This window comes from Argopecten irradians, chromosome 1 (genome assembly GCF_041381155.1).
Source record: "Argopecten irradians isolate NY chromosome 1, Ai_NY, whole genome shotgun sequence".
NCBI lineage: Eukaryota > Metazoa > Mollusca > Bivalvia > Pectinida > Pectinidae > Argopecten > Argopecten irradians.
This window is the reverse complement of record NC_091134.1, coordinates 52,463,017-52,476,514: the sequence shown is the minus strand read 5'-3', so window position 1 is coordinate 52,476,514 and position 13,498 is coordinate 52,463,017. Positions and strand designations below refer to the sequence as shown.

At 35.8% G+C, this 13,498-nt stretch overlaps 1 protein-coding gene across 3 annotated transcripts in view; it reads left to right on the top strand.

The window, feature by feature from the left end:
- Positions 1-13,498, top strand: part of LOC138332824 (serine-protein kinase ATM-like) — a 69,876-nt gene that overhangs the window by 55,130 nt on the left and 1,248 nt on the right. For all 3 annotated transcript variants that reach the window (XM_069280783.1, XM_069280790.1, XM_069280797.1), the window contains 3 exons: positions 247-333; positions 1,092-1,206; positions 1,588-1,799. In XM_069280783.1, coding sequence (XP_069136884.1) covers positions 247-333; positions 1,092-1,206; positions 1,588-1,799 — 414 coding nt within the window. The remainder of the gene's footprint in view (positions 1-246; positions 334-1,091; positions 1,207-1,587; positions 1,800-13,498) is intronic.

Here is a 13,498-nt window from a genome sequence, read left to right as displayed (position 1 = left end):
CAATATACGATTTTCCAAATAACAATTTTCCTTAATAAGATAATTTAAGCTTATAAAAGATGAAGATTGTTATGGAACTATTAAGTTCAGACAAATGGTTTATGATTATCAAAACATATAATGTATAGATAATCTAGAAAAATCTAAAAACAAAATCTTTGACTGTAGTTTTACATTACATGTATTATCATCCTTGCTTACTAACCACAATATCAGGAACATGTTGATTATCTCCCCTGTTTACAGTGGGCTACATACTCGGCCTTGGTGACAGACATGTACAGAACATCCTTGTGGACTGTAAAAGTGCTGAGCTTGTCCATATAGACTTGGGTAAGTGTTAACATAGGTGAATGCGAAGCCTTGAAGCAGGCAAACTTCCTATATAGACATTTGTAAGTGTACTTTAATGATTTGAGGTCTAAATAGACTACTGGACTTGTCTATCCACTTATGGGGAATTCTAAAACGAATAAACGTCCTGGCCTACTATGCTCTCCGGCTAGGTACAAAATGGTCACTATATGTGCTAGTGGAGCACAGCCTCAGAAAATCACTCGGCAAAGTTTTCTAAGCTTTTAATAGGTTTCCAATTATTTCATGCTTATAGATGTATATATTATTTTTGCGTAACACCAACATAGCAATCATAACAATATCTATCTTACCGCTCACAAGTTTTCAAATTCACAATGTGTAGAATTGCTGTACGTTTTTCCTTTGAAAAGAATGCCATATGTAACGCAAATAATACTTTTTTTTATATCAATCTTTAATTTGTTGCCTAGTAGGAAGGATATAAAAATGACACAATAACATGCATACAAAGGTGTAAATTAAACAGTCTTTTTCAAAATATTTGCTTTGCTCCACTAGCAGTAATGGGCACCAATTGTAGCTCAAAAGACGACACCATTTTATCTGTATAAACGTCTTTTGAGCCACAGGGAAATTCCTAATAAAAAAAGCTAAGAACTTTTTGGTTGGTAAAAACTATGTTCTTAAAATTCCTAAATTCATTGACAGAGCACCAAAAAGCTAATAAAGTTATATATTTTTATGTTAACATGAAAATAATTGTCTTGACACAGGTGTGGCGTTTGAACAAGGCAGAATCCTACCAACCCCAGAGACTGTACCGTTTCGTCTGACACGGGATATAGTGGATGGTATGGGTGTGTCTGGAGTGGAGGGAGTGTTCCGCAGGTAACTGTCTTTATAACAAACAAAATAATCACTCTTTCCTTTACATCTGGGATCTATCTCCACTTTTTATGGCTTTTCTCCTCAAAGCAAATGGTTTTCCCTTTTCTGATTACAGTAATTTTCTTGTTACACTCTATGTTTTCTTTGCAAATTAATTTTCGTTTTACTTTTCACTAATATTTTAATTGTTTAATTTTCATTTTACTTTTCACTATTATTTTGATTGTATTTAAGTTATTCAGCTCTGGATAAAAATAACTTTTATGCTGAATGATATTTTCATGTGAACTTCTTCTTACCTTCTTACCTATGGCCTAAAAAGAAAATTAGAACAAAATAATGTAAAAAAAACCTGAGGTTAAATATTCTCTATGTATACAGGTGTTGTGAGAAGACAATGGAAGTGATGCATGACCACCAGGAGGCGCTGCTAACTATTTTGGAGGTGCTTCTGTACGACCCTATCAACACCTGGTCCATGTCACCAGCCAAGGCCTATGCACTGCAACACAGACGAGACCGTAACGATGAAGCCTCCGAACTCAACGTCACAAACACTGCCCGAGACATGCTGGAGATGGCCGGGGGTTCAGGTACGTTCTCTACATCAGCTATTAACCATGGGTATTCATTGAATGATTTAACATCCTATTAACAGCTAATGTCATTTAAGGATGGCCTCATCTGTAACATCAGGGCTAATCGTACAAACCAGACTACGCTATTTACGCTCATGGAAACGCTTCTTTTACATAGAAAAATGTCGTCTAGGGCTGCGTACGTGATAAATATTTGCTCGGTGTTCAATTCACGGCCATGAATCCAATATACAAGCTTGCCAACTTTTCAAAATTCTCATGGGGGAGAAAGTGCGTGAACGACATTTTCCAACCAAAACATGTGTCGCGCGCGCGGTACAAATTTAGCATAAATCAAGGGGAGATAATATTAATTATTAAAGAAAAAGTTTTTTTTTCTATCTAATGCAGTGTATGCAAATATGAATGTTGTTCTGTACTGTCTTTTTCTTTAAAAATAGTAGTCTGCTAAATATAAGTTAGAAATTTAGCAGGCAGAAACTTAAAAAGAATAAAAAATATCATAACTTGATTAAAATTGTATCATTTTATTACCGGTAAAGAATCAGTTGTATTGATGGTCCATGGTCCAATTTATTTTAAAATATTTTTTTCTTTATTAAATGTAAAATGCATATACATGTGAAGAGTTAATCTGGCTGATAGTGCAATATCAATGGAACAAATATTTTAGTTCTTTTTTGAAAATTATATTTAATTAAATATTGCATGAATTTTAGATCAAATTCCAAAGTAAGCTTATACAATGTAACTATTATTATTAACCAATTAATGTATGTTTAGTTTTTAATCCTGACTTTCTGAACACAAAATTAACCGATTCACATCACAGAAAATGATGGAACAACTCCGAGTAAAAACTGGAAAATATCCGTAATCTCTTTGATCAATTTAAAATTGAAGTTGTTTCTTTTAAATAATGCATTTAAAATGCTTAAACCAGTCCACCATCACGATTGTATGACGATTGGCATGGCCCGTTTACTGTTAACAGCTTGTCTTGATTGCATTGGGACTGCGATCGCTAGTCTAAATGTTACACAGGCCATACATAAATTTCATAAATTAAACAGATACTGTTCACTTTTATCTCATTTACAAACAATCCACTGTCCCCATTAGATGATCAGCATGTCTGTGTCAAATCAGCCCGTTCTAATCGGCATTGTTTATGTTTTCTCTGTCCAAAATTCCCCCGTCTAAATCACTGTCGTTTGTGTGGTTAACTTCAATGAACTTGAATGGGAAGCCATAAAACGTTTACGTAACCATGACTGACCTTCCCCTCGACAGCTGACTGCTTTGCTTTACCGATACCAGAGCCTAATTGGATTAAAATTAATGTGTTTATTAGCCGGGGTAGTGTCATACCTACAGTCAATGAAGTGTCAGGTATCGTTAGGGTCCAGTGAACAGGTCATTAGCGGGCAACTAACTGTACATGAGCTTACCGGTCAAGTGTTATCTCTGGCTCTACCGTGGTGAAAGGGGCCCCATACGGGGTTTTGATAGATGGGCTTTTAAAATCGGGAGATTACTGTCTTTTTGAACAATACGATCGGGAAACGGGATAGGGAGTCTGAAATCGGGAATTTCCCGACAGAATCGGGAAAGTTGGCAAGTCACGGCCATGAATCCAATATACAAGTTCCCCACAGAACAGTAGAGTGTTTCACCAATGTCTTCTCGGGTATGTCTTATCATGGTTAAAAAGAGTGAATTTTGTCATGTATTCAAAGAAATATACATATCTAAACGAGAGACAGAGATCAAACTGTATTCAGCTCATAAATTATCATAGATTTTAACGATAAAGTGATTTTTTCTTGTTGAATGGTTCTGTTATAACAATATTTTCTAAATTATGCATGCGAAAACGCTGTACACTGGTTTAGCTCTGGCATATGAAACACTTTAAAAATATACAAGACAATGGATATTAGTTCTTAAAATATTATTTCTTCAATCGAAAGTAATTTCCGTTACAACAGTTCGAACCTGACATCAAATTGAATATGACGTTCCTTTGGAACGTAACCGATTCGTCTAGTAGGTCTCGTTTGAGGGTTTCAAGTTCTAAGACGCTCATCCGTCATGTTAAATAATTCATGCTTAGAATGTGATTGGTTCACAGAGTATAAACCAGAATGTTCCCAAAAACTTTAATTTTGCTGTTCACAGTTTAAGCGCTGAACTGTTTTCAGTTGGCTATATAATCAGAATAGAGTGAATTACAATGCGAGAATGTTAATTGAACTTATTCTTTATACACTGTATTTCAATTCAAAACTATAATACTTGCTCAGTTCTACTTAAAAATGAGAAATCATTAAGGAACTATGAGGTATCCACTGCCTTGTATATAGTAACATTCAACAAAAAAAGTTCACCTAATCATTAAAATCTGTGGTAATTTTATGAACTAAATCCAGTTCTAGTTCTGTTTCTCGTTTAGATATATATCTGTTTGAATATATAACAAAATTCACACTTTTCAACCATGATATGACATACCTGTCTATACTGTGCGCCAAAATATAGGACAAAATATAATACAATAAAACATCAATTTTGCCTCTACGCATCGATGAAACACTCTACTGTACCATGGACAACTTGTTTATTAGAGTTGAACACTGAGCAAATATTTATCAAGTTCACACCCCTAGACGACATTTTTCTATATAAAAGAAGCGTTTCCACGAGCGTCAATAGCGTATCCCGGTTTGTACGATTATCCCCGGTGTGTAATGTGTTACTTATAGTGCTTGCTTGTAATGTTGTAGGAGACTAGTATTGTTTTGTGTCTCCTTGTAATAGTAGGACCTCTTGCCCTTAATATGGTTCTACCATGCCACTAAAGACACCTAACAGCAGGCTCCACCCAGTCACATTATACTGATGAGCATTCTGACTGCTAAAAAAGGAGCAGAAACTACCACTTTTATAGACTTCGGTGTTTCGATCTGAAGAAAGAACATAGAGCCTTCCTCACAGGAGCGAGTTTCCACCTGCAGCACAAAAGTGAGTTAGTGTCAAGGAAACCATAAGGAAGAAGAAATTCAGTCAGAAAGAAGAGAAAAGATAATATTCCTATTTCAGTTGCCTTTTACGATCGTCCAATGGAGAGAGCAGGACATGTTCAATGATGTCATAAATTGTGCCATGTAACAACGTTCCAGGGATGATGGCAAGATGAAAATGCTTCTTAACAGTTTCATTATGATAATTTTTCTTAACTGTGAGAAAAAATAATAAAGAAGGAGTCTGTAAGGTGCACCAGACAGAACCTTTAAAGATTTTAGCAGTAAATTGGCTGCAAGCTTTGTGTTGGTCAGCTAAAAACTAGATTTTAGGGTTTAAATGTCCTTGCTATTTTACAGACTCGTGTAAAATTTTGTTATTCTGTTTTCTAAAAACAATGTAATAAACATGTGAATCATAGGAAAATGTCCATGATTTATGTAGTTATACATCAATAAACATGTTGTGGCCCTTTCTACCTTACTGGAGACAGAATTCTCCCCAACTGTACATTCTTATGAAAATCAAACTGGTTAGGGTGACAAATCCTTCAATACAATTTAGATTACAGTTCATACCACACAAGTTAAATAACAACTTAATGATAACAATATATCAAGTGATCACATATTACATCATTCTAGTTGGAAGCCTCTGTTCTTACAGGCGACAGAATTCCTGCATGAAAGTTCCATTCTCATAAATATTCAAGCTGATACATATATGTTTGCAAAAAGACGGTGATAATTTGAATAGATCTGTATGCGAGAACAATTAAGACCAACAGAAATTTAATTATTTTGGAGGTCCGCAATGATTGATAATCTAGTTATGTATGTAACAGGAATAAAAGTCTTGATCTAGATATACACTGCATGATGCATGTCGCCTATACAGGTAGGAAGTCATGGAATAATTCAGACCAAAAGTCGGAAGAAAATCAAAAATATATCAGTTTTAGAAAAATAGACAACAGTATCGTGTAGAATATGATGGATCTATTGGGCATAGATAAGAACATCTCGTTAGCAAAACCCCACAAGATTTTATCGTGTTACGAATTTAAAATGCCTAAGTAATCATATATATTCAAAGCATTCAGGCTTAAGTGAAATTTATGGATATTTATACAAAATGTCTAGGCATTTGAATATTCATGAGGTACTTTTGACGGTAACTTAATACATTTCGGACAGGCATCACGATTGACCCTTTTCGTTGCTGTAGAAGAGGTGGCAATCAAATTTCTGTACTCGTAAAATCATAATAATTTAATATTTTTGTGGGGATATTCAGAGATTCAAAAGCTAGACAAGATTTGGGTTGTGATATTGTCATTTCTGTCAAGGAAGATTTCACCAAACATTGTGTGTGGTGTGTCAGTATCGTGGATATATATGATACACTGACATTTGTTGTCTGAAGATGATCTCGTAGGAAATCCACAAATTTATAATCATGCTAATCCCATTGTAATATATGTAAAATCAGCTCTAAATATATTTGCTGCTTTCCTTTCGTATGAAAATAAAATGTATTATTCTTTTCTCATCTTTCTGTATATATATACATTTTTTCGAATACATATATAATCCATCTTTTATGATTCGTAGGTAAATCTCATTATCTAGATGATTTATCCTCTCATGTGAGACACTAGGATCTGTCCAAAATTTTGTCTTTTATGTACTCAGACATTTCACCTACCTCAATATGGTTTTCAAACTCATGTTAATTGTTTTACTGTCCACATGTCTGTTTTACTATGGTAAACTTATGTAGATCTTCAAAAAAAGTCCAACTTTAATGAAACCAGAAGATGGAAAAAGTTTATAAATGATTGCTCTGACACTTTTAGTTCCAGTGAGATTGTGACAAATTAGGAAAATGGAAGAAGTTCATTAGATTTAAATTTCTAATAGTCATGATATACTGAATGGATTTTGACCAAAGTTTAAGTTTGATAAATTCTTTGAAATAAGGAAAAAGATTTTGTATGCACATTGTTGTGTGCCATGCATAAACTTTTCTGTCAAACAACTTTTTCTCAATAACCTAAAATGCCCAGAGTACTCATATTGGGCCTGTTGCCAACTGGGATGAAGGGGTACGTACCATTTTTGTTCAAATGAATGGCCTTGACCTTCATTCAATATCACATGGTTACATACATAAAATTATTTATCACATTCTTATCAATAACGAAGAGGCCTAGAGACATGATATTGGGTCTGTAACATGCCAGGGATGAAGGATATCAGGTTTAATGAATGACCTTAAACATTCATTCAAGGTTACCGTTATCAAATGGGCTAAACAAGTTTAAGTAACAATGTTTCAATAAATATCAGTCCTTTAGACCCGATATCATGGCAATTTTCAAGATCACAGAGGTCAAATATGTTTAAAAAAAATCAAAATTATCTCAATATATAGTAAAAGGCCGAAAGAACTCCGATATTGGTCCTTTAGCATGCTTCACAAGGCACTTCCAAGTTTGTTCACTTAAATGATCTTGACCTACTTCTAGAATCAATGGTTAAATATTTCTAAAACTAACAACTTCTACACAAGCTTTTCAGCCAATTTAGTATTTTGTGCAGCATACAACGATTTTGTTTCCACCACTGTAGACTTTTACTGTGTTGAATTGTACCAAAAACAGTGAGATGACCATTTAGGCCCATGGGCTGCTTGGTAGCAATTTTGGTTAGCACCGTCTTGATAAAGGAAACAATAAAATCATGACTCTTGAAAGTTCAAAACCCTTCTAGGTATAATTGCTGAAAATATGCAGGTGAGTGATGCAGACCCTGTGGGCCACCTGTTTCATAGACCTCCTTTCTTGTTATTTTAAATCTACATGTTTACTATAACAAGTATTGTTAAGTATAATGAATGACAGACTCATTATACCTCTTGCTCTGAATTAACACATACTTTGAGTGTTTAAAATTTCTTTCTGACAGGAACCTTCATCCTAATCTGATCTTCTCCAAAGTTTGGTCACTTTTACTTAGGCCACCAGATTAAAGCTTGGATAATTTATGTCATTCGAAGTTCCAACATTATACCTTATAATTTTAATTATATCCCCATACATTAATTACCAGTAGTTAAGACTGACAGATATTCTACACTGATGTTTTAAAGTTAATAATTAGACATGTGATCAGTGGTAGGCTAAAAGGCTGGCCACCGACACAGACTTGTCGACAGAACTGTCAATGTCGCTAACATGATACCCGATCTCTTAATGATCTTGAGCCAGAAACACTCTCATTATGAAACTTTAGCCGATGATTAGATATTCATCATTTTATGGTTTCTGTCAACAAGAAGTTACACATGAACAGAATTTGTGTATATATGGTTACAAAAAGCTGCTTAAGTTGACTGCTTTCACTCGTTTGTAAAGAATTTAAATGGTAGGGACCATTTTCCTATATTTTTCATTCCTTTTAAGTGTTGTTACTTAAGTTACACGATGATTTTGATGTTTGAGTTAAAACATCATGTAAACATTTTTGGTGATTAGTGGTGATTTACTTGTTCGGCACAATGAAATGGTTTCATAATAACTAACCATTCATCTTGCTCTTATATTTGCCTGCTTCTTTCATCGTTATGAAGCTTATGGACATGCATCATATACAGCTTATGAATTAACTTATCTGAAATATATGTTTTATCATATAATCTTTCAATCTCACAGCACAATGTTATAATTTGGTGTAGCAGAGATTATCACTATGGTATCTTGTGTGGCAATTGTGGCCTTAAAATATAAGTATACATGTATATGTTTGTAGACTTTATACAGTCAGGAGAATGTTTTAAATATTTATAATTTTGGTTTAAATTAACACATTAAGCACTATCCTTAGATGTCATCAGTAATGTCTATGTGATATATGTGATGCTTTGGCGTCAATATTGACCAAGACAATTTAATTCGTACATGATTGACATTGTTCACTCATATTGCAGATTTATATAAAATTATTCTGATAGGATATCTGAGACACCATTTGTATCATTCAGATTGTATATCAATGAAGGTTTTCATCTTGACATTAGCGACGCCATGATGGTTACTTGACATTAGCGACGCCATAATTGTTACTTGACATTAGGGACGCCATGATTGTTACTTGACATTTGTGACGCCATGATTGTTACTTGACATTAGTGACACCATGATTGTTACTTGACATTAGTGACGCCATGATTGTTACTTGACATTAGGGACGCCATGATGGTTACTTGACATTAGTGATGCCATGATTGTTACTTGACACATGACATGATTGCCATGATTGTGTTACTTGACATTAGTGACGCCATGATTGTTACTTGACATTAGCGACGCCATGATTGTTACTTGACATTAGTGACGCCATGATTGTTACTTGACATTAGTGACGCCATGATTGTTACTTGACATTAGTGACGCCATGATTGTTACTTGACATTAGTGACGCCATGATTGGTTACTTGACATTAGTGACGCCATGATTGTTACTTGACATTAGTGACGCCATGATTGTTACTTGACATTAGTGACGCCATGATTGTTACTTGACATTAGTGACGCCATGATTGTTACTTGACATTAGTGACGCCATGATTGTTACTTGACATTAGTGACGCCATGATTGTTACTTGACATTAGTGACGCCATGATTGTTACTTGACATTAGTGACGCCATGATGGTTACTTGACATTAGTGACGCCATGATTGTTACTTGACATTAGTGACGCCATGATTGTTACTTGACATTAGTGACGCCATGATTGTTACTTGACATTAGTGACGCCATGATTGTTACTTGACATTAGTGACGCCATGATTGTACTTGACTTGATTAGTGACGCCTTGACATTAGTGACGCCATGATTGTTACTTGACATTAGTGACCATGATGTACTGACATTAGTGACGCCATGATTGTTACTTGACATTAGTGACGCCATGATTGTTACTTGACATTAGTGACGCCATGATGGTTACTTGACATTAGTGACGCCATGATGGTTACTTGACATTAGTGACGCCATGATGGTTACTTGACATTAGTGACGCCATGATTGTTACTTGACATTAGCGACGCCATGATTGTTACTTGACATTAGTGACGCCATGATGGTTACTTGACATTAGTGACGCCATGATGGTTACTTGACATTAGTGACGCCATGATTGTTACTTGACATTAGCGACGCCATGATTGTTACTTGACATTAGTGACGCCATGATTGTTACTTGACATTAGTGACGCCATGATTGTTACTTGACATTAGTGACGCCATTATGGTTACTTGACATTAGTGACGCCATGTTTGTTACTTGACATTAGCGACGCCATGATTGTTACTGGACATTAGTGACGCCATTATGGTTACTTGACATTAGTGACGCCATGATTGTTACTTGACATTAGTGACGCCATGATTGTTACTTGACATTAGTGACGCCATGATTGTTACTTGACATTAGTGACGCCATGATTGTTACTTGACATTAGTGACGCCATGATTGTTACTTGACATTAGCGACGCCATGATTGTTACTTGACATTAGTGACGCCATGATTGTTACTTGACATTAGTGACGCCATGATGGTTACTTGACATTAGTGACACCATGTTTGTTACTTGACATTAGCGACGCCATGATTGTTACTTGACATTAGTGACGCCATGATTGTTACTTGACATTAGTGACGCCATGATGGTTACTTGACATTAGTGACGCCATGATTGTTACTTGACATAAGTGACTGATTGTTAATGGACATTAGGTGTCCATGATGTGTTTACTTGACATAAGTGACGCCATGATTGTTACTTGACATTAGTGACGCCATGATTGTTACTTGACATTAGCGACGCCATGATTGTTACTTGACATTATAGTGACCCATGATGTTACTTGACATTAGTGACGCCATGATGTTACTTGACATTAGGCGACGCCATGATTGTTACTTGACATTAGTGACGCCATGATGGTTACTTGACATTAGTGACGCCATGATTGTTACTTGACATTAGTGATGCCATGATTGTTACTTGACATTAGTGACGCCATGATTGGTTACTTGACATTAGTGACGCCATGATGGTTACTTGACATTAGTGACGCCATGATGGTTACTTGACATTAGTGACGCCATGATTGTTACTTGACATTAGTGACGCCATGATTGGTTACTTGACATAAGTGACGCCATGATGGTTACTTGACATTAGTGACGCCATGATTGTTACTTGACATAAGTGACGCCATGATGGTTACTTGACATTAGCTATGCCATGATTGTTACTTGACATTAGTGACGCCATGATTGTTACTTGACATTAGTGACGCCATGATGGTTACTTGACATTAGTGACGCCATGATTGGTTACTTGACATTAGTGACGCCATGATTGTTACTTGACATTAGTGACGCCATGATGGTTACTTGACATTAGCTGACGCCATGATTGTTACTTGACATTAGCGACGCCATGATTGTTACTTGACATTAGTATGCCTGCCATGATGTTTACTTGACATTAGTGACGCCATGATTGTTACTTGACATTAGTGACGCCATGATGGTTACTTGACATTAGTGACGCCATGTTTGTTACTTGACATTAGCGACGCCATGATTGTTACTGGACATTAGTGACGCCATTATGGTTACTTGACATTAGTGACACCATGTTTGTTAATTGACATTTAGCGACGCCCATGATTGTTACTTGACATTTAGTGATGCCATGATGGTTACTTGACATTAGTGACGCCATGATTGTTACTTGACATTAGCGATGCCATGATTGTTACTTGACATTAGTGACGCCATGATTGTTACTTGACATTAGCGACGCCATGATTGTTACTTGACATTAGCGACGCCATTATGGTTACTTGACATTAGCGACACCATGATGGTTACTTGACATTAGTGACGCCATGATTGTTACTTGACATAAGTGACGCCATGATTGTTACTTGACATTAGCGACGCCATGATTGTTACTTGACATGACATTAGTGATGCCATGATGGTTACTTGACATTGGTGACGCCATGTTTGTTACTTGACATTAGTGACACCAATGATGGTTACTTGACATTAGCGAAGCCATAATTATTACTTGACATAAGTGACACCATGATGGTAACTGGACATTAGCAACGCCATGATGGTTACTTGACATAAGTGACGCCATGATGTTTACTTGACATTAGGGACGCCATGATTGTTACTTGACATTAGTGACGCCATGATGGTTACTTGACATTAGTGACGCCATGTTTGTTACTTGACATAAGTGACTCCATGATGGTTACTTGCCATGATTGTTACTTGACATTTAGGGACGCCATGATGGTTACTTGACATTGACTTGTAACGCCATGATGGTTACTTGACATTAGCGACGCCATGATTGTTTACTTGACATAAGTGATTCCATGATGGTTACTTGCCATGATTGTTACTTGACATTTAGTGACGCCATGATGTTTACTTGACATTAAAGCGCCATGATGGTTACTTGACATTAGCGACGCCATGATTGTTACTTGACATCAGCGATGCCATGATGGTTACTTGACATTAGCGACGCCATGATGGTTACTTGACATTAGTGACGCCATGATGGTTACTTGACATTAGCGATGCCATGATTGTTACTTGACATTAGCGACGCCATGTGATGGTTACACTTACAATGCCATTTATTGCCGATAGACTTCAGTTTGGTTAGTGTTTACAGTGGTATATATAAGTGAATGTGAACATAGGCTTTTGTTTCCAATGATCATGCTTGTGAATCTTACATTTGTGATATTTAAACAACATGACAAGATACATAGCATTTGCTCTCATGGAGGTGATGGCCAGAAATGGTGACAGATTTTTACTTTTAAAAGAAGCTGTTGTTATAGCTGGGAGTTTTTACATCTATCGGGTTTCTTTTGATTCGGATTTGAATTTTATATCAATTGTATGACACAGCTGCAGCACCTTCGACATACAACTGTAAAATGATAGTACACCTCTTTTGTTATACATGCATAGCATTTCATAAATTCAATTTCCTTATGGTGAAATGTAAATTGGTTTTGGAATTTAATTTTGTACTTCTGTTGTTGATTTGAGGAATGGAAGTATCAAAATTCAAACATTACGCAGCATTATATTTTATTTCTGATGTGAAGTGCAGCTAAAGGTACAACTTTCTCATGTTTAAGATTAACATATAAATGTGTATATGACATCCATGATATTGTTATGTGAGGTTTGAATTGTTTTCCTCAATGATTGGCTCTCAGCAGGGAAACTGTCAGATGGAATAACACCAACTGTAGTCAGCATGACACTTGGACATGTAAAAGTTATGGAGAGAAGAAGTAATTTAATTTTTATTTGTGGACTAGGCATAAGGTGTCAGAAATCCTAATTATATCATTTTAGCCCTGGTCTTCATAAATATCCCTAGTCCTGCCTTGAATTTCTACACATCTATGTTGTGATCATCAGGCAGCTGTCTAATATTTGTAATTCTCCCGAAATATACAGGCTGGTGGTTGTTTTGGGAACTGTCTGGCCTTTTTGTCATACCAGATTGATGAGTGGCTATGTACTAAGAAATGTATTAAATA